The following is a 20003-nucleotide window of genomic DNA, read 5'->3' on the forward strand; positions in this document are numbered from 1 at the left end:
GCGGTTAGGCCTGGAGCGTACGATCCTCGGGACAGCAAGGCTGAATTTTTGTAACTGGTCGTTGGACGACTTTTATTTTGATATAACAGTTCAACAGTTAAACTTTTTGTAAATATTTTTATAATCGGGATCCCGAGTCTTTTGTAATATGTTTTATAAGTTTAATTAAAAAGCAAAATTTTAATTAATCACGTTTTTCTATAAACCTCGTTGATTAGCAACGAGCTGCACAGTACGTTTAAAAATCACGTAATACGCCTAAGGTAGTTAGGGTGTTACACTAAAGCTCAAAGATTCAATGGCTGGAGGTATTTCGATCCTTATTCATAGTATATATATGTTTGATTTAATTCCACACTTTATACATAAACATATATATTTCAGTTTATACATATAAATGTCTAACACGTGTCTCCTCTCGATTCAAACCCAACGATAGCATTTTGACTGCGATTTTTTATACCAATTGATTGGCACGCTATCAGGTGTAGGTCATATCCAATTTTATCTTTTACCATATACAGTTTTGATGGTATTCTTTTTTTTATTTTTTTTTATAAGAATATTTTATAGATGAGAACATCCAATTTTTTGTGGAATGAGGGCATTCCATGGATGAGAGCATCCAATTTTTTGTGGAATGAGGGCATTCCATGGATGAGAGCATCGAATTTTTTGTGGAATGAGGGCATTCCATGGATGAGAGCATCCAATTTCATTCATGGAATGAGGGCATTCCATAAATGAATAGAGAAAAAAAAATATAAGAATGAGAGAGGAGCAAAATACACATCAAAAGAAAAAGAGAAATATGAATGAGTTCATTCCATGAATACTTACCCTTGAAGCTTTCTTGATTGTTGCCAAAAAAAGTATCGTTTATATTTTTTTCTCTGTGTTTCTTTTCTCTCTTTCTCAGACTTTTTTTTAAAAGTGTCTGAAATTTTTTTCTGTTCTCAACTTCTCCTATTTGTAGACCCTATTTTTTCCAATAAAATTATTATTATTTTTTTTATCCTGTAACGTAAAGGATGAGTGAAAATAGGGGAGTGGGGAGTTGAGATCCTATTTTCTCTCTATTTGACTGATATTTATTTTTTTATTATTATTATTATTTTAAAACCAATAATGAAATAATAATAAATTTATTTATTCCTCTTCTTTCCCTTTTTTTTTTATCGTTCAACAAGTTCTCTCCTTTGTTCCTGATGATGATGCTACTTTAGTACATGTTCCCTCTGTCTCTTGTTGCCTATTCTAGCAGTGACTAATTCTGATCATCGAAGGGGAGATTTAGTGTTTCATCTTTTGTATAAATACACTAAACATTGTTCATATTTTGGGTTAGTTTTTGTCTGGTTGTTTTCTTGTCTGTTGAACTTAACCTTGCAATTGATAAACTATCTTGATATTATCTTTTGGATTGTTGGTATTTTTTTTATGTGATTTGTTCTTTCGTGTCTCTCTTCCTGAATATTGTGCTTGGACGTTGATCATAATTTGTCAAGGGAGAGATTGTAAGTGCCATGTTTTTTGTATGAAAAATTATGTTGCTTTTTACCGGTTTAAGTGTATTGTGTTCTAGTTGCTATTTGGCTTATTGGGTTATTTATTTAAGTTTGTCTTAGTTGCATCCGCTTAATCTAGTTTCATTTATCGTTTGCTAGGTTAGCTTTTTAGTTTTGTCTTTTAATCAGTTCAGTTGGGGCCACCTGGCTTGAGTTGTTGAGTTAGTTAGTTGAGTCGGTTTTACCGAAGTATGAGATATATTAAGCTGATATTACTCTTTCTAACTAACTCTCTATTTTTTGATAGAATCTTCTAGTGAATCTAGGGCAAAATACTTTCCTCTGTTGCTTTGATTATGACTTGCATATCGTAATTCATTGGATCTTTAAAGGTTGAAGGAGTGTGAATTTACAATGTCTGAAAAGAGTTCAGACTGATCTGCTGGAGAGATTTCAACTTAGTGAAAGCAAGTGGAGCTTGTCTTCTTGGATCTAAGTGAGCTTAGATCCGTGTTCTTGATTGTATTCAAGAGTTAAGTAGATCTTGTGTAAAATCATTTTAGATAATGTTGTTTGATTTCCAATACAATGAGAACTTGTAAATTTAGTGTTCATTAATTTATCTTTCTAACTTTAATTCATCAAAATTCATACCAAAATCAATTACTTAACTTTCGGAATTACTAGAACTTTCAAAATATATTTGAAAACAAAAAAGTATAATAATATACTGTTAATGGCACGTGACTTTTCTACTAGTATATATATAGGAGAATAGTGTCAACGGGAATTAATTAGAATTCTTAGGGAAGCTTATGGGATCCTCGAACAAGTCCAATGCGATTCATTAGTGTTATGTTTGTAATGAATAATATACATACAGGTACACATGTATTATATATTTGTATACCACACGGAGAAACTAACCACATTTAGTAAACAAAAACGCTACCTAAAGGCTAACATTTATACTTATACAGAAAGAGATATTCAGATGTGAAATAAAAAAGTAAATATGTCTTCAAGGAAATCGCTTATGGATAGTTAGTCAGTGAGTTTAGATAGTAAAAAGAGGCAACCCGAAGAGAGAAGAACAGAAGCAGAGAAGCACAGCAAATCCAGGGGAGTGTTGATGGAAGCTTTCTTACACTTGTCAAGCAAACCGATTAGAAGAAGCATAACAATTACATGTCCAACCTTTGTTTTCAGCTCGTTCACTGTTTTTATATCCAACCACTTCGGTCGTTCCTGTAAGATACAATTCATAAACATTGATTACCCAACTGAAAAAATAAATAATGCAAGATAATGATCTATATGCAGTGACCAATCCAAAACAACCCAATAATAGTTCAAAACTGACCTTAAGAGTGAATAATCCAAATAAATTTGATGCGTAAGGACCTTTTTCCTCTGTTAGTGACTTTGCAGTACCAAGATTGCTGACAAACAGCTCGTACAGACCCATTCCAAACACCAGCATCACTGTTCCTAAAAGGTAAACATCTAAACATGCAACAAAGCCATCCTTAGCTCGTTACAAACTTTCATTTACTAAAATTTGTAACAGAACAACATTTGTTCTTTATTTGAGGATGCTAAAACATGGTTTCTTGTGATAAAACGTGAGCAAATGTATAAGAACAATAGCTTGTTTATGACTTGAATGAGTTCTTCTTCTACTCCTTTTTTGTTTTCTATAAAAATATAGAGAAAACCAATCATATATTTCTAACTCAAATGTTTCAAGCATATTTGGACATGTTGGCAAAGTTAGAGTTTGACTTTGTATTTGCAAGTGTAGTTTCCTAAAATAGATATAGGGTCGTGCATTATTTGGATAATAAATCGGTCACTTCTTAACTTGCAGAGAAGAGACATACAAAAATAAATAAGAAAAATGAAAACTGGTCCCAAGTGAAAATCAAATCAATTGGAACATGACAATTGTATTCGTCATATCTTTAGCAATTAACAAAACATGGATCTTTTTCTAACTTTCTTCAATCAAAGAACAATAGAGACAAAACTATCACTAGAAAATTCAAAGCACGCACCTATGGCCTCCACCAACAGCATAATCACTTTCCCATGATTTACAATGTATTCTACAAAAGACTGTACAACGTAAGCGCAGCCCTGCATGTGAAAGTGAACGTGATTGAATCATTTGGTTTTGGTTGTTACAGAATTTAGCCTACAACTCATAATTAGTTCCCAAATGAAACAACATAAAGTTGGCAGAGTGTGCTTCATCAACATATCAGCTTACATTCTTCACATGTCTGGTAACTCCTGGAACATGTCCTGGCACTTATTTCCCAGGAGTTACAGCGACATGTGAAGAAGATATTGTGCAAAGAAGAACAGCAAAGGAAAGAAAGAATAATCACATGAGTAATAAGTGTATATGAATTTTGTTTGTAACTTAGGCGTTCCCGTGATAAAAGAAAAAGGGAAATGATAATGACTGTAGAAATTTGATATTATCACAAAATAATAAATTAAAAACACCTGTCAAGCTTCATAGAAAGGCTTCTGTTTAGCTTCTTTCTATTATAATTATTATTTGGGCCATTGGGTGTGTGAACAATTCAGATTGTACGATAAGTAAAAAGGATTACTTGTCAGTTATCTTTCTCTGTTTCACTCTTCATTGATTCGTCATCACTGAGTCAGAACATTTACCTCTTCTACTGCTTATATGCAGTGAAGATATCCTTTCAATTTATATCTGTTGTTCGTTCAACAATAAATTCCTTCCGAGGCACAAGAGACTAGCGAAATGCTAAGCTATTCCCACAAGAAATAGAACTCCAAACCTCACAAGGTCAAATCATGAGCCTAACCACTGACCTTAATTATGCTTACTGATATGGTTTTAGTGTTCAAAATACAAATGAATTGTATGGACATTGTTAAATTCGAGCAGAGTCATGTTAGATGTTAGCTGTTAGGAGTTAGTTATAGCTTTCAGTTATAGTTGTTACATTCTGTTACAACAGCTATACTATTAGTTAGCTCTTTCTCTTGTTTTCTCAATTGTATATAATTGGTACTGGAACACTATTGGTCAATTAATGAAGATCAGTTTCTCTCAATCTATTATTCTTTCTTTCGTGGTATCAGAGTAATCCTTTAAGTTCTCTCTCTCAATCTTTGATCTTCTTCTTCCTCCTGGTTCGTCTACTCTGTCTTCTTGCTCTGTTTTCATGGCAAAAATAAATCCACAAGCATAGCAAGCAGCTCCTGCTGCAATCTTTTACCCTGTGTTCTTTTCTCACGAACTTTCTGTTAAACTCAATAACAACAACTATCTCCTCTGGCAGCCGCAAGTGATTTCTATCATTTGAAGCCATAATCTTCAAGACTATATCTCAGATCAGCCTCCTCCAGCAAAATTTCTCTCTGATCAAGATCGTGCGTTGGATATTGTTAATCCTCTGTTTACACAGTGGAAACAACAACATCAGCTCCTTTATTCATGGTTCATTTCTTCAATGACTGAAGGAGTTCTTACATGAGTGGTTGGCAGTCAAACCACAGCTCAAGTCTGGAACACTCTTGAGGTATACTTCTCCACTCAAACGTCTGCTAAAATTGACCAATTCACTAATCAATTGCAGAATATCAAGAAAGGAGCCTTGTCCATCAATGACTACTTGTTGCGTATCAAGACTGTTGTGGATCTTCTTGGTTCAGTAGGTCATCGTGTCACTGTCAAAGAACACATCGCTGCAATCTTCAAGGGTCTACCTGTTGAGTACGACACCTTTTTTATCTCTGTGAACTCCAAAAATCAACCATACACAGTTGTTGAAATTGAGTCACTTCTTTTCTCTCAAGAACATCGTATGGACAATCATCATCGAGATCTTTGCTAATGTCGCCATGAATAGAAATCATCGTAGCAGGCACTCTTATCTTACTGCTGATTCCAAATCTAACTTCAATATACCTCCTGGTTTTGGGCGTGGTCGATCTGTTTGGAATCCCTATGCTATTCCTCCTCGTGGTGGTTCTTTCTCACCGCCACCTCCTTCTGCTACTGGTAGAGGTACAAATCCAAATCCTTCAATGCCTGCTACTTCAAACAACACTAGTTCACGCCCAATCTGTCAACTGTGTTCGAAACCTGGCCATCTTGTTGCACGCTGTTATCAGCGTTTTAATATGGAATTTCCAGGAATTGGAGCTGCTAACATGGATCATCTCACAACAAATATAGCTACCTCTGAAACTGTTAGTGATCCTTCCTGGTATCCTGACTCAGGTGCAACCAGCCATTGCACTGCTAATGAATCTGTCTGTACTCAAAGAGAACCATATTATGGTCATGAGGAGATTCATATGGGAGATGGTGTTGGTCTCTCCATTCAACATGTTGGTAAGAAAACCTTCCACGGACCTTTCACTTCACAAACATTACATCTAGATCACTTCCTTCATGTTTCAAATATCACTAAAACTTGATTAGTGTCTCCCAATTCTCTAGTGATAATAATGCCTATTTTGAATTCTATCCTAACCATTGTTTTGTCAAGGATCAGCATTCGAAAGCAGTTCTCATGGAAGGCCATCTTGATTGTGGTCTTTATGTCATCCCCTCCTCTCAATTGCAGTATGTTCAATCCACTGCTACTCAGTCATCATACAAGTCCCCCCTACAGATGTAGTGTACTCCATCAACAACATTCAAGCTTGCTCGGGTAATGTCAATTTCATGCTTTCTCTTTGACATAGCAGATTAGCTCACCCGGCAGCTAAAACTGCAAAGCATATTATGTATATTTGTAATATACCTCATAATAATAAAACTGCCCATGACTTTTGTGAAGCTTGTTGTAAAGGAAAAATACATAAATTTCCTTTTTCTTTGTCTACAATTGTGTACACTAAACCCCTTGAATTAGTACACACTGATCTTTGGGGTCCTTCTCCTATTCTCTCCTCAAATGGTTTCAGTTACTACATACACTTTATTGATGCATATTCTAGATACACACGGGTTTCTCTACTCAAATCTAAGTCTGAAGCTGTTCAGACTTTTATCAACTTTAGAACTCAGGTGGAAAAGGAATTGGAAACATCAATCAAAGTTGTCCAATCTAACTATGGGGGAGAGTATCAAGCCTTTGGAAAATACTTAGTGTTTAATGGCATTAATCATAGACTATCTTGCCCCACAACTCATCAACAAAATGGAGTTGCTGAGAGAGAACATAAGCATTTAGTTGAAATAGCCCTCACTCTCCTTGCACATGCATCTTTACCCTTATCTTTTTGGGATGAAAGGGTTAGAACTGCTGCCTAAACCATAAACAGATTACCCTCACCTGTCATAGGTAACCAAACACCTGTGCAAAGGTTATTTCACAAGGATCCTAATTATAGTCAACTAAAGGTCTTTGGTTGTGCTTGTTACCCAAATATCAGACCCTACAAATAAAACAAACTTGAGTTTAAATCCACCAAGTGCACCTTTTTAGGGTATAGTCTCCAACACAAAGGGTACAAATAGTTATCTCCCACTGGGGGAATGTATATTTCAAGGGATGTGCTCTTTAATGAACACTCATTTCCCTTTGCAGATTTGGTTTCTCAGACAGCAAACACCAATTCCACTTCTTATAATGACAGATATGATTCCTACTATGTCACCTCCAAACATTCCACCAACCAACAACCCCACTCATAACACTCAACCATCTGCATCTTCATCCTCCAACACTCCACAACCTATGTCTGTTACCAGCAATGGTAACTCTCCTCTTTCTGTTCAAACTCCTCTGATTGACAATTAACCTATTGCTACTTCAGTGTCCACAACATTTGTTGGCAATGTCCCATTAGTTGGTCATGATGAATCACCTCCACCTTCCTCAAATTCCCCAGCTGTGCCCACTGTTACTATACTTGTTAGTGCTCATAACATGGTCACCAGGGCCAAACCAGGTATATCCAAGGCTAGAATTCTTTTAGCCACTTCAACACCTACCTCTTACAAAGCTATAATGCAAAATAGCAAATGGCTGAATGCTATGAATTTTGAAATGGCAGCTCTTGTAAGGAATAAAACATGGGTTCTTGTGCCCCTTCCTAAAGGTAGAACTCCTATTGGTTGTAAATGGTTATTCAAGAAAAAATACAATTCAGATGGCAGCATTGATAAACACAAAGCTAGAGTGGTAGCTCAAGGTTTTTTGCAGCAATATGGATTTGATTACAGTGACACCTTTAGTCTTGTGGTGAAGCCCCAAACCATTAGGATTATACTCACAATTGTTGTCACTCATAACTGGTGCATTAGACAACTTGATGTGAATAATGTATTCCTTAATAAAGGGCTTCAAGAAGAAGTTTTTTGAAACAACCTCCTGGTTTTGTAGACAAGGATGCTCCACACTTAGTTTACAAGCTCAACAAAGCTATCTATGGTCTCAAACAGGCTCCAAGAGCTTGGTTTGATAAACTTAAGGCTGCATTACTGTCTTTTGGTTTTCAGTGTGCCAAAGCTGACCCATTTTTGTTCTAAGATCCAATTCAGACCATATAGCTTATGCCTTGGTGTATGTTGATGATATTATACTCATTGGTAGCTCTCCTCATGCCATAGCAGCATTAACTCAGGTTACTCAGCAACTTTATGCCAAGTTTGCTCTCAAAGAACTCAAGCCTCTGACATATTTTCTTGGCATTCAAGTGAAGTACACTACTCAGGGTCTTCATTTGTGTCAAACTTAATACATTGGTGATCTTTTGGAAAGAACTAAGATGCTTGATGCAACACCAATGCCAGGTGGTGAAAAATTGTCAAGTCAAGGAAGTGATTCTGTTCAAGAACCACAGTTCTACAGTAGCACAGTAGGAGCTCTCCAATATGCCACTATCACTAGTCCTGAAATTTCATATGCTATCAACAAGGTATCTCAGTTCATGCACACTCCTCTTGAAGCACATTGGAATACAGTTAAAAAGATTTTGAGATACCTTGCAGGATCCCTTGACTTTGGCTTACACATTAAACCAACTTCTACACTCTACACTGTCTATAACTGGTTTCTGTGATACTGACTGGGCCTCTAACCCAGATGACAGTTAGAGTATTTCTGGTATGTGCATCTTCCTTGGTTTAAACCTTGTCTCATGGTCTTCAAGGAAGCAAGAAACTGTGTGTAGATCGAGTACAGAAGCACAGTATCGTAGTCTTGCTCATACTGTTGCAGAAATCTCTAGGATTCAAGCCCTCATCACTGAGATTGGCCTGCAGCTACAAACTGCTCCAACTATCTGGTGTGAAAATAGAAGCTCTGTTCTGATCGCTGCTAACCCGATTTTGCACTCTCGCACCAAGCATATTGAGTTGGATTTATAGTTTGTTCGAGAAAGAGTTTTAAACGAGCAATTGATTGTCAAGCATGTTCCTGCTTGTGACCAAATAGCTGACATCCTAACTAAGGCCTTATCCACCACTCGTTTTGTTTTTTTGAGACACAAACTTAGTCTAGGTTCTTTAGCTACACTAAGTTTGACCGGCGTGTTAGATAATGTTAGCTGGTAGGAGTTAGTTATAGCTTTCAGCTATGGTTGTTACATTCTGTTACAACAGCTGTACTATTAGTTAGCTCTTTTTCTTGTATTCTCAGTTGTATATAATTTGTACTCGAACACTATTGCTCAATTAATGAAGATCAGTTTCTCACAATCTATTATTATTTCTATCAACTTTTAATGTCAGATTCACAGTACTTATTTCTACTGATAAGAAAGCTTTCCTCTTCAAAAGCAGAAAATAGTTAATGAAACAAATGAATTTGTTTGGTTAAAAAATCGTGTACCTTGATGAAGCAGAGAATGGAGCCAATTAAAGAGCCTAACACCCCAAGTAGCGCCATGAAGCGACATCGATAAATAACCTGCATGAAGATTGAAGAAGACGAACCAAGTAAGGAATATCAAAATAGTTTCTTTTTATTTGTTTTTTTTTCATTTTTACAATGCTAACCTTCTCTATGTTTTCCTCAAAGACCTGGGCTTTAGAATCCGGTTGGGTATAAAGAGCTGGAGAGGTAGTGCGGGCGGATGCAGGAGGAAGTAGGACCCGGGGCCGGCACAAAGGTCTGGAGCAGAAATTGGAATTTCTGAGAGAATGGGAGTGAGAAACCCTAGCCATGGATGATGGCAATAATGAAGGCCGTGGATTTGGGAGTCGACTCACGCTGAGGCTCATCATCATTATTGGTGTCCGGCGGTTCTGAAAACATATGAATTTTACAGTAATTTTTCCTTTTTAAACTCAGATGTCTCACTCTCACATACAAAGAACCCAACTGGGAAATGGGAGCTGCACTTTCTAACTTCAGCTCAGCCACCCACATGTACGTATCTTTATGCGACTAGTGTGATGATATGATATGAATGTCATCAAAATATCAATTCAATTTTTTAATTTTCTTTCTCATTTATTATTTTTAACATATATATGGAGAGAGATATTTTTAACCACCCAATCATTTTACCCTTACTAGAATAGACGTCTCTGATTTAGTTTAGTTTTTTCCCCTTAAGGTTCCAAGTTACAACTATTTAACATTTACAATAATATTTTATACATATGTGTATCTTCTTTGACATCTTGTTTCGATATTCTTTCGTGAATTTAACTCTACATTTTATGTTTCCTATGAAATAGCTTTGTTTTATGTTTGCCTTGTACAAACAAAAATAGAGTTAGCACAATCACATAAGAGTAGTGGTGATCTACCGATTGAAGAAAATGAAATCCAATAATTAATTGAGACTTGGTTTACGCACTTCTCAAGTTTTTGACACAGAAACAGGGGTAAAGGAGAGAGAAAAAGCAATTTAGTGTGCGTTTAGTGATCAAGATTGGTATATTTAGCTTTTTCCTATATATAAGTGTATAAAATGGGTAATGGACAAAAGTAATGGCGAAAGAGATTCCTTAATGAGGAGGGTTACAGGGTATGTTAAGATTTTGTACAAGGAAAGACATGTACAATTATTTATTAACATAAGTAGTCAGGGAAATAAGCATCGAGAGAGAGAGAGAGAGAGTGAAGACATTAGACATATGCTTTATGATTAGGAAACGAAGATACCAAACTTCCACCACCAATGAGAGCCAAAGAAGCCAACTTAATAATTCGATGCTTAAAGCCCAAATATACCAGCTGCATCGCCCCCACCGCACCTCTTCCTCCCCCTCTCTAGTTTTTCTTTTCCTCAGTCTATCTCTCAAAGCCTTTTTTAATTTTTTTTTTCTTTTCTTTTCTTTTAACATTAAAATTGTAGAGAGAAAAGAGTGATCCTGCGGCGGATGTTGTCTATTACAACAAATAGCCTCCAATGCCAAGAAAACTCATACAGGGTCCGGAGAGACGCACCCATCCTCTTGTCTGGTGCATTGCCATACTCTGCACCGTAGTAGCCATAGCAGTCATCATCGTTGGGCTCGTTGTGTTCGTGGGCTACCTGGTAATCCACCCCAGCGTGCCCGTCATCAGCGTCGTCACAGCCCACCTCGACAAGCTTCAAAACGACCTGGCTGGGCTGTTCGAGACGCAGCTTACCATCTACGTGAAGGCCGAGAACGACAATGCCAAGGCACACGCCAGCTTCTCCGACACCAGCTTCGTCCTTAGCTTCGAGGGCATCGCCATAGCCCGGCTGGTGGCCGACCCCTTTGACGTGGCGAAAAATGGGTCGGTGGAGTTTCCTTACAGGGTGGAGTCATCTTCCATTCCGCTAAACCCGGAGGAGATGCTGCAAGTGGACTTGGCCCTCAAACAGGACAAGATTACATTCGATTTGAAAGGCAGTTCCAGGGCCAGATGGAAGGTTGGTCTTTTGGGCTCCGTCAAATTCTGGTGTCACTTGAATTGTCGGCTCAAGTTTCATCCTCTTACTGGGGTTTATGTAAACTCACCATGCACTTCCAGGGTGAAATGACCCACACTAGTCCCTCCCATTCTCCCATTCTCTTTTATTTTATTATATATTATAACTAGTTATGTTTCTATGTACGTATGTGCACAAAATGAGCTCCTAATAACCTTTTGCCCTTTGTGTACATTCTTAATTAAATTTCTTCTTCTTCTTCTTCCCTTAGTCTTCTTAATTCACTTTTCATCAATCATTAATTAGTTTAAATTAGTCATACATTACAGAAGAATAATGTCAATTATAATCATCTTGCAGAAATTATACAGACCTTCATTGGAATTTATGTGCTTTAGTTTTTGTTCTATAAATTCTTAATTGAAAAGTATATTGTTGTACATTTTGGTGCTGTGGAATCATCAAAGGGCAGAGGCCAACATTTTTTCTTCTTCTTCTTTTTTGTTTACATAATTGTTACAAAAATAAACAAAAGGTGCAATCAAACCCGTATGCATGTTGAGGGAGCAAGATCACCTAAGCACATTACTTATTATAATATTAATAATGAAAGCCGCCTTTCCTTGTGACAACATTCATTTAGTAAGTAAGAAAAATAAAACAACTTGCTTTTTCATTACCCTTTTAACCTTTATGCAAGTAGTTTGTATTGTATTTTTATGCGTGTAAATCTAATCCTCTTTATTCTTTATACTTCTGGAGAGCACTCGCAGTTTCCTGTTTGAAATGTAAAGTATAATTATATTGAGCATGGAAATTGTGAGACACTAATTAAATAATGTCGTTAAATTATATATGAATTTGGACCTTTAAAATAAGAAGGAAGGTTGACTGAGAAAAGATAAACATCTGATAAATGAAAGTGAGTCAGCAAAGTAATAAGGTGCATCTGCCAGAGAAAGACATTTGGCTGCGACGGTGTGCCACATTTCCTGCAAAGATGAGAATTTGAAGGTTTTAAACGTGTCAGCTTCTGAATAATATGGGGTTCTGCCACTCATGCAACCAAACTATCAACTTTAATTTTTAATTATCATTTCATTCCAAATTTCAAATCCATCAACACTTTTTCCTTCTTTGCACCATCTCATCTCATCTATCTCTCTTTCTATGATGATGTTAAAGAGTAATTATATAAAAAATCTTGTTAGCAGACCTTTCACCCTTTTGAAGTTTGCTTTTATTTTGTTTTTCACTTGGACTGAGCTAGTCAAGGCCGCCATCTTCTTCCATTGTAACTTATTCTGGAAACTGATAACTCTGCCTTTAAGACTACTTATAGCTATATGGAGAGAGAGACAAGTATGTTTCATCTTCTTCTTCTTCTTCTTTTATTTATTCAATTATATTTACTTTTTATTTTATTTTTGGCTTAATTTGTTTCAATATACTGTGGGCAGCTGGAAATGCGTCTCAATGATTTGCATTGTGAGTTGGAAAATCTTGTTTGGGATAAGAAACAACTTGAGTTACATCTCCAGACGGCCATTAGAGAACACAAAATGATGGAAATGTTATTGGATGACCTTGAACATGAACATGACAAAGCTATTTCCACAGTTCAACTTTTACAGGATGAGGTAAACATTTTATACCCTTTTTTACTGTATTTTATAGCCTAAAAATCCAACCACCAAAGCAGCCATATGGTTCTTTTCATTGCCTTTGTAGTTGATTTTTATGATCAATTTATGCTAAGCCAAAGAAACCCTTGAAGGTGAGAGTTTGGGAGATATAATGGAGCCATCTGATACAAGTATATGCATGCCTTTGGGCTTCTCTGGTAGGCACTGAGTTAAGAGTAGAGGGTTAGGCTTAATCTAGGACTTATTAGCATAAACTTACATATAATGTCACTGAAGCCGATCCAAAAGAAAAAAAAATTAGATCAAATCAAAATGTTTGATATGGGTGCTGTAGATAAGAGAGGGTCTGAGTGGAATAGATTTTTCTATAATGTTGATGATTAGATTGTCCTTGAAATATAGTAATAGAACTTTTAATTGATATATAGAAGAATGGCAAGATGCTAGTTTGATTCAGATAGATTGCAGACAATAATTTAATCAACTAGCTATATTGATCTTGCTGTGACCTGTGTGTGTGGTGACAGTTACAGGAGTTGAAAAATGAAAACCTTAGGCTGTTGGAAGTTCAGGGAAAAGGATATTGGAACTTTACTGGTAAAGATAATGATAACAAGTATGGTACTCCGAGTTCTGATGAAACTGGCATCATCCTCCAAGACTCATCGATGATACACCCGGTTCCAAACACTCAGTACGAGTTGCTCAAACTCTTAAAACCCGAATCAAATGATGTTTTTGATCATAGGAGGGGAGCTGCAATCACACAGAGTCTGTTCAGTGCAGTGTTGTCACTTTTGGTTGGAATGATCATTTGGAAAGCTGAAGACCCTTGTATGCCCCTTGTTGTAGCGCTCTTCACAGTGGTTGGAATGTCATTGAAGACAGTGGTTCAATTTTTTTCCACCATTAAGAATAAACCTGCTTCGGACTCCGTGGCTCTCTTGAGCTTAAACTGGTTCATACTTGGCACACTTACTTACCCAACATTGCCAATCGTGGCCCGAATGCTGTCTCCAGTGGCACTAAGAATTGTGAATGGAGCCGCAAGTCTTACTGGTTTGTCTTTCTCCTAATTCTACCAGGTAAACTCTGATTTAAGCTTTGGTTTTGTACCATGTACAGTTAGAAGAAGATTGTAAACCTTTTGTTTGGCTCTTTATAGAGATGTTAGTATAAATGTAGATCTTGAAACTTAACAAGTATAATTAGGGTCATGGAAGGTGTTGTAAGCTTGAATGGCAATGTTGATATACTTAACTGGTTCAGTTAGATAGAGCAGCGTAGAAGTAAGTGTGAACTGTGGTAGTACCACTAGTTATGTTTTGGGATTCCTTTTGACAAGAAAGTAGTAATGGTTGTACGGAGAACAGTTTATTCTGAGAGGAAGAGACCTGAGAAGGTGCGAGTTTAACAGTTGGGTCATAATGAAGCCATCCAAATATAAGTATTTTTGCAATTGGGGGTTAGTATGAACTTACATATGAAGACACTGAAGCTGTCCCAAAAGAAACAAATGAATCAAATGTTGAAAAATTACTACACATTGAGCAAGCTGTGATATTAACGAGGATCAAACATTTAATTTTAAAGCATTAACATAATAATAGACATATCTCCTGAAATTTCGTTTTTTATAAGTATTAATTTATTATTTAATTAATTTTTAATTAAATGCAAAATAATAAAATTTGTACTATGAATAGTTATTTGGTAGCTACAGAATATAATTTTGTAATTGTAGAATAAATCAGAAAATAAATAGTGCAAAAACGTAAAGTGCACAAAGTTTTTGTACATGAAATTAACAATCCTTGCAGATTGTTATTAGTCTACGGGGTGACGCCTAAGATAAAATTTATTTGATAAATCTCAAAAAATACAAAATAATTGATTTATGCATAAATAGATTATCTCTTATTGTATGCATAAACTTGATGTATTTCACTTTTTAATCAAATCTTGTTGAAATTTTAAGTGCTCGAAGTCCCTTCAACCTCCTTCAAGAGTGCAAGAATTGAAAAGTTATTTCTTGAAAGCTTATAGAACATTCTCCTGAAGGTACCATTGCTCTTTTTTTTTTTTTTTTTTTTTGTAGACTTGATTAACTCAAGACAATACAAAATACATACACACAAAGAAAGGGACAAATACACTTTCTCTACAAAACAAACACTCTCTTTTCTAAAAGTATGAAGACAATTCAAAGTGAATAAAAGAGATACTAAACCTAACTAATATAATATGTATTTATAATCAATATACACCTTATAAACAGCTTACACGGTAAACAAGGCAACTTACAAAAAAACTTCCCTAAAAAAAGATGTTCAGCTAGTCCAGGAATTTTTGCTTTTGTATTTACAGATCATGAACAATAACTGTGACTTTTTTTTTATGGAAAAGGAAAATCTTACTTAGGTTTTCTTTACAAAAAAATGTGACCAAACAAATTAAAAAACTCACATAGGATCATATTAACATCGCTAAAAAGATAGAAATTGATTTATTCATAAAATTTACTCTTTAGGACAAACTTTTCAAATATAAAAAGAAAAATTAATCACTTTTCATATCTTATATAAATAAATTAACTATAAATATATAGAATTAAAAAATACAACTCAATTAAAACTTAAAAATAATTTATAAAATATTTTTGTCAACCTAAATACTTTCAAAATAGAATTAAAAATCTCCTCTTTCCCAATTTGATTGACAAAATATTTTATAAGAAGAAAACCTACATGAAATGTCAAAAACAAAACAATATAGTATAGAAAATACTTTCTTGCATGAAAGCATACTTACACATAAAAGATAACTTTTTTAACAAAAAAGTTCACAAACCACAAACACAATTCCCCTTAAAATAAGGGTCAATAGTTGTAACCGAAAAACACAAAAAATAAAGTATTGCTCCCCTTATTTGTCTATGAAGGAGCTAAAGATTAAAAAACAAAATAAACAAGCCGTAAAAAGTTCAACAAAACATAGATAATAAGCAAAATATTAAAAAGTCAATTCCTTAAGTATCCTCATTAGGTTGAAAGAAATTTATGATGTTGTCTATCCTCTTAAGAAGTAAAGCCTGATTTGTTTCCATTTTACCCAAGACGCAAGTTGAATTCTGTCATTTTTGTAAGTGAAGAAGTAGATTTTGATGCAGCAACTGTCTCTTTTGGAGCACCAGGGGATGCACACCTAGTCTTTTTTTAGTAGACTTTTCTTAAGGAGTTTTTTCTGATACTTTGAAGGTAGTACTAACAGCAAAAGCTTCAATAGACTCATTCTTAAGAATCAATTCCTTTTTGTCAGATAAAATATTATAAATGAAAAGGGAAAATGAGATTAAACTTAAGTTTCTTGCCTTTTCTAATAGAGACAATTTGCTTCCGAAGCATATCAGTTGAATCAATTTCAATTTTTATATCAGTTGAAATTTTATAGAAAAATAAAACAAGTTCATTGAAATATTTACCAGATTAGAGTAAGAAAATCAATTGGACAAGACAAATCTCATAAATACAACATGGTGATAGGCAATTTGAGACGTGTGCATTTTGTCCGAGAGCTCCAGATCATTGTCACCAGTGAGATACCTAAATACCTTTTCACGGTCAAATTCAACTTTAGTTGGTTCAACTTCAATTGGCAATCGATGAGCATTATCCTCACAGTAAAAGATTACCAATGTCCCTTGACAAACACTTCCTCAAACATGAAAGAGTCCTCATCTAAACTCTCATCAGTTATGTTAGTATAAAATTCCTTCACAATTTGACCCACGTAACCATCAAAAACGATCAAAGTATCCAACCATTGTCTTTCTATTAAACAACCCAAATGCCTTATGAGCAAGCACATTAAAATTTTTCTCCGTAGTAAACTACCTTCCCTCATAAAATTTCATATCTCTATCATTATCATAGTAACAAAAATAATAAGTATGAGTCTTAAAGTTTTCAAGAGTAATACCAAAAGGATCTTTTTCTTTCTTTGAGGAAGAACAAGTTTTGGAGAAACCACGAGTCGTTTGCCTTTAGCTTTCTGTTGAGCAGCAACAGGAACAAGAACTAGTTCTACAGTAATAAGATCATCTTTTGGAACTTCACTCTCAGAGCTAGAATCAACAATTGATGGCTCTTTTGGTAAAATCTCTTCACATGAATCAGACTTAGCCTCTGATTCTTGATAGCCATTCTCAGATTTTTCTTCTGTTTCAAAATCAGATGAAGAGATGGAAGGGGGTATTCCTTGAGATTCTTTGCCCGAGATGAGGAAGACTCGGGTTTTTTTTGGAGTAGAAGACTTTGATATTGTTCGAGAACTTACCATGGGTAAAGAAACAATAGCTCTCTCAAAATTAGCAACACCTTTAGGAGATGGAGACTTCGACGAGGTGTGGTGGACTTTCGAGCTGGGGTCTTTGATTTCTGGACAGTTTTTGCAGGAATAGTGGATGGTGTTGGAGCAGTCGACGCAAGTGGGGACGACAGTGAGGCAAAAGAGGATTCATGAGAAATCCTCTTTGAGGGTTGGGCATTCTTAGTCTTGGTCATTGATGCTCGAAAATCCTAGAAAACGTTCTGACAACTGAAAAAGATTGAACTTTTAGAAGAAAAAAAAGTAATAAAGAAGAAGAAAATTAATAAAAAAGAAGAGAAAAGAATGAAGGTGATCATGAGTTATAAGAGAGTGGGTAGTTAGCGATATAGAGAGAAAATAAAAATTAATACCCATAAAATCAAAATAAAAAGAAAAAAAAAATGAACTAATTTCTCCTTACTCTTGAGCTTCACGGAAAACGATTAAAATTTTCTTAAATTTAGTCAAATCTATATCTATTCTATATAAAGTGTGCCTATATAACAGAATTTTTGGTTTATGAGAAATTCATGGGTGACTTTTTATTTATATTAAAAATAAAATAGTTTATTATTAAAAATAAAATAGTTTATGAGAAATTCATGGGTCACTTTTTATTTATATATAACAAAATAAAAATAAAATAAATCCCATTAAATCCAAAAAAATAGGGTTTTAGATTTTCTTTAATTATCGTATTTCTAACCCTATTTGATTATTTATGCCTCTTTTATAAACCTCATTTGATTAAAGTTAAGATTATAAGATTAATTTAAATTATTGTTCATATATTGATTAATGAACAATAATTTAAATTAATCTTATAATCTTAACTTTTTAATTCAATTAATAATTATTTGTCACGTAATTATTAAGTCTTTTCCCTTTAATTTTTCTTTTATTGATGATGCTAATTTATTCATATTTTAATTTCTACAATTTTTGTGTTCAGACCATTAAGGTAGTGTTCTACTAGGGGATCTAACGAGTTTCGCCCCTTCGCTAATGGCCTCTAAGAGTTCAAATTTCAGTATTGTATAAATCTTCAATTTGTTCTACTTCTTATATTAATTGAAATTTTGCTACTTTTTTTTTTAATTAACAACTTTATTGTTTATATCTTATTAGGGACATTCATGGAAATTTAGGTTTCTTTGAAATATACAATTAATGAGCATTACTTTTTGATCATAGTGTGTTTTTCATGGCTGAAAACCTCAATAATCTCTATCATTTGATATCAAATAAAACAAAATTATCATGATGTATACATTATGGTTATTTAATGAGTAATTAGTGTGTTGAAATTGTCAAGCTGATATTTAGAATTATTTATAATTGAATTGTTTCTTTGTCAAAATTAATATTAAGTATATTTATATGTTTATAGGTTTATCTATTTTCTCTTAGATCAATCATGCTCGTATAGAAAAAAAATCATACTCGCATGTAGATATGTTATTTTCATTTTGTAATTTAGATCTTCTTAGTCATTATTTAGTTCACTTAAACTTTTTTCGATTATGGTAACTGAAGTTTTGTTTCTTTTAGGTACTCTATTACAAAGATCTGTATTACATGTATTATTTATTTTTGACTATGAGGAGGTGGATTTCTTTATTGGAAAACATATAGCGTGACAAATTATTTGTTCATATATTGAATAATTATTTTTGATTAATGGGATTCATATATATAACTGTGTATACTGAATTCTTTATTCAAATAATTATTTTTTATTTTTACGTGATTATTTATTGTTCATATATTTAGAACCCTATTTGATTAAAGTTAAGATTATAAGATTAATTAATTTGTGATTTCTTCCTATAATAATAATCTCACATAATAATTAATAATATTTTTTCTTTAATTTTTAATTGTATCACTTTCAAATAACATAGAAAAAAACTAGCATAAAATTTAGTACACGTGCCTCACACGTAGTTTTTTACTAGTATATATATATATATATATATATATATATATAAAGGAGAAGTATGAGGTAGTGACGTGGCGGTCTAAAATTACTCCAAACAATCTAAACTATTCTCTTATTAATTCTCACTTTTTAATTTTTTATTCAATTTATAAATATTAATGAATTAATTAATTAATAAAAATATCTAATATTAAATTTATACTAATTTTTAAAATAATATATAACCTTAAACTTATATATAATTTTATCACATTCACTCTATCTCACTTCCTTTCTATCTTCTTCTTTTCTTTTTCTATTTTTTTCTTATATGTTATTTTTAGTGTCCAATCTTTCTCTAATTTTATATATTTTTTAAATCTTTTTTGTTTGTTTGTGTAGAGTACCTCGACGAATAATAAACAGTAGCAATGACATCAATAGAAAACATCAAGGCATCGATTTTCTATTAGTATTTCTTTTCTTTCTATACATTATAATATATTTTTTTTAAATTACTAATTATTGTTAATATCATCTATTTCTTTTTAATCTTTCACTCATCAAAATATTTCACATACATACTTTTTTTTTATGTTGACAATTTCACCATCATTAATAACTTTGAATTATTCATGATTTTAGCTTCGATTTTTTATTGGTATTTTTTTCTCTCTATATTTTATAATATATTTCTTG

General features: G+C 33.9%; 3 protein-coding genes across 6 annotated transcripts; 2 read left to right on the top strand and 1 right to left on the bottom strand.

Annotated features, from left to right (window-relative positions):
- Window positions 1–2326: 2326 nt before the first annotated feature.
- On the bottom strand, window positions 2327–9961 carry LOC115697478 (uncharacterized). Of its 2 annotated transcripts, XM_030624500.2 has the most exons (5): window positions 9514–9961; window positions 9347–9424; window positions 3566–3647; window positions 2872–3014; window positions 2327–2756 (listed from the first exon to the last, which is right to left on the bottom strand). In XM_030624500.2, the coding sequence occupies exons 1-5, from the start codon at window positions 9742–9744 to the stop codon at window positions 2553–2555; spliced, it is 738 nt and encodes a 245-aa protein (XP_030480360.1). In that variant the 5' UTR covers window positions 9745–9961; the 3' UTR covers window positions 2327–2552. The 2 variants fall into 2 exon arrangements, with proteins under 2 accessions (XP_030480360.1, XP_060957858.1); XM_061101875.1 differs by having other exon boundaries at window positions 2327–3014; window positions 9514–9906.
- Window positions 9962–10043: 82 nt separating this feature from the next.
- LOC115697479 (NDR1/HIN1-like protein 12) lies at window positions 10044–11764 on the top strand. The gene has a single exon (XM_030624501.2). It carries the CDS (start codon window positions 10878–10880, stop codon window positions 11478–11480), a length of 603 nt encoding a protein of 200 aa, XP_030480361.1. The 5' UTR covers window positions 10044–10877; the 3' UTR covers window positions 11481–11764.
- Window positions 11765–12239: 475 nt separating this feature from the next.
- LOC115697177 (uncharacterized) lies at window positions 12240–19893 on the top strand. Of its 3 annotated transcripts, none has more exons than XM_030624090.2 (4): window positions 12295–12731; window positions 12830–13009; window positions 13543–14100; window positions 19707–19893. In XM_030624090.2, the coding sequence occupies exons 1-3, from the start codon at window positions 12540–12542 to the stop codon at window positions 14089–14091; spliced, it is 921 nt and encodes a 306-aa protein (XP_030479950.1). In that variant the 5' UTR covers window positions 12295–12539; the 3' UTR covers window positions 14092–14100; window positions 19707–19893. The 3 variants fall into 3 exon arrangements, with proteins under 3 accessions (XP_030479949.1, XP_030479950.1, XP_060957855.1); XM_061101872.1 differs by lacking the exon at window positions 19707–19893 and adding an exon at window positions 14994–15062; XM_030624089.2 differs by lacking the exon at window positions 19707–19893 and having other exon boundaries at window positions 12240–12731; window positions 13543–14640.
- Window positions 19894–20003: the final 110 nt, after the last annotated feature.

The sequence above is a fragment of the Cannabis sativa genome, chromosome 7, assembly GCF_029168945.1.
Source record: "Cannabis sativa cultivar Pink pepper isolate KNU-18-1 chromosome 7, ASM2916894v1, whole genome shotgun sequence".
NCBI classification, from domain to species: Eukaryota; Viridiplantae; Streptophyta; class Magnoliopsida; order Rosales; family Cannabaceae; genus Cannabis; species Cannabis sativa.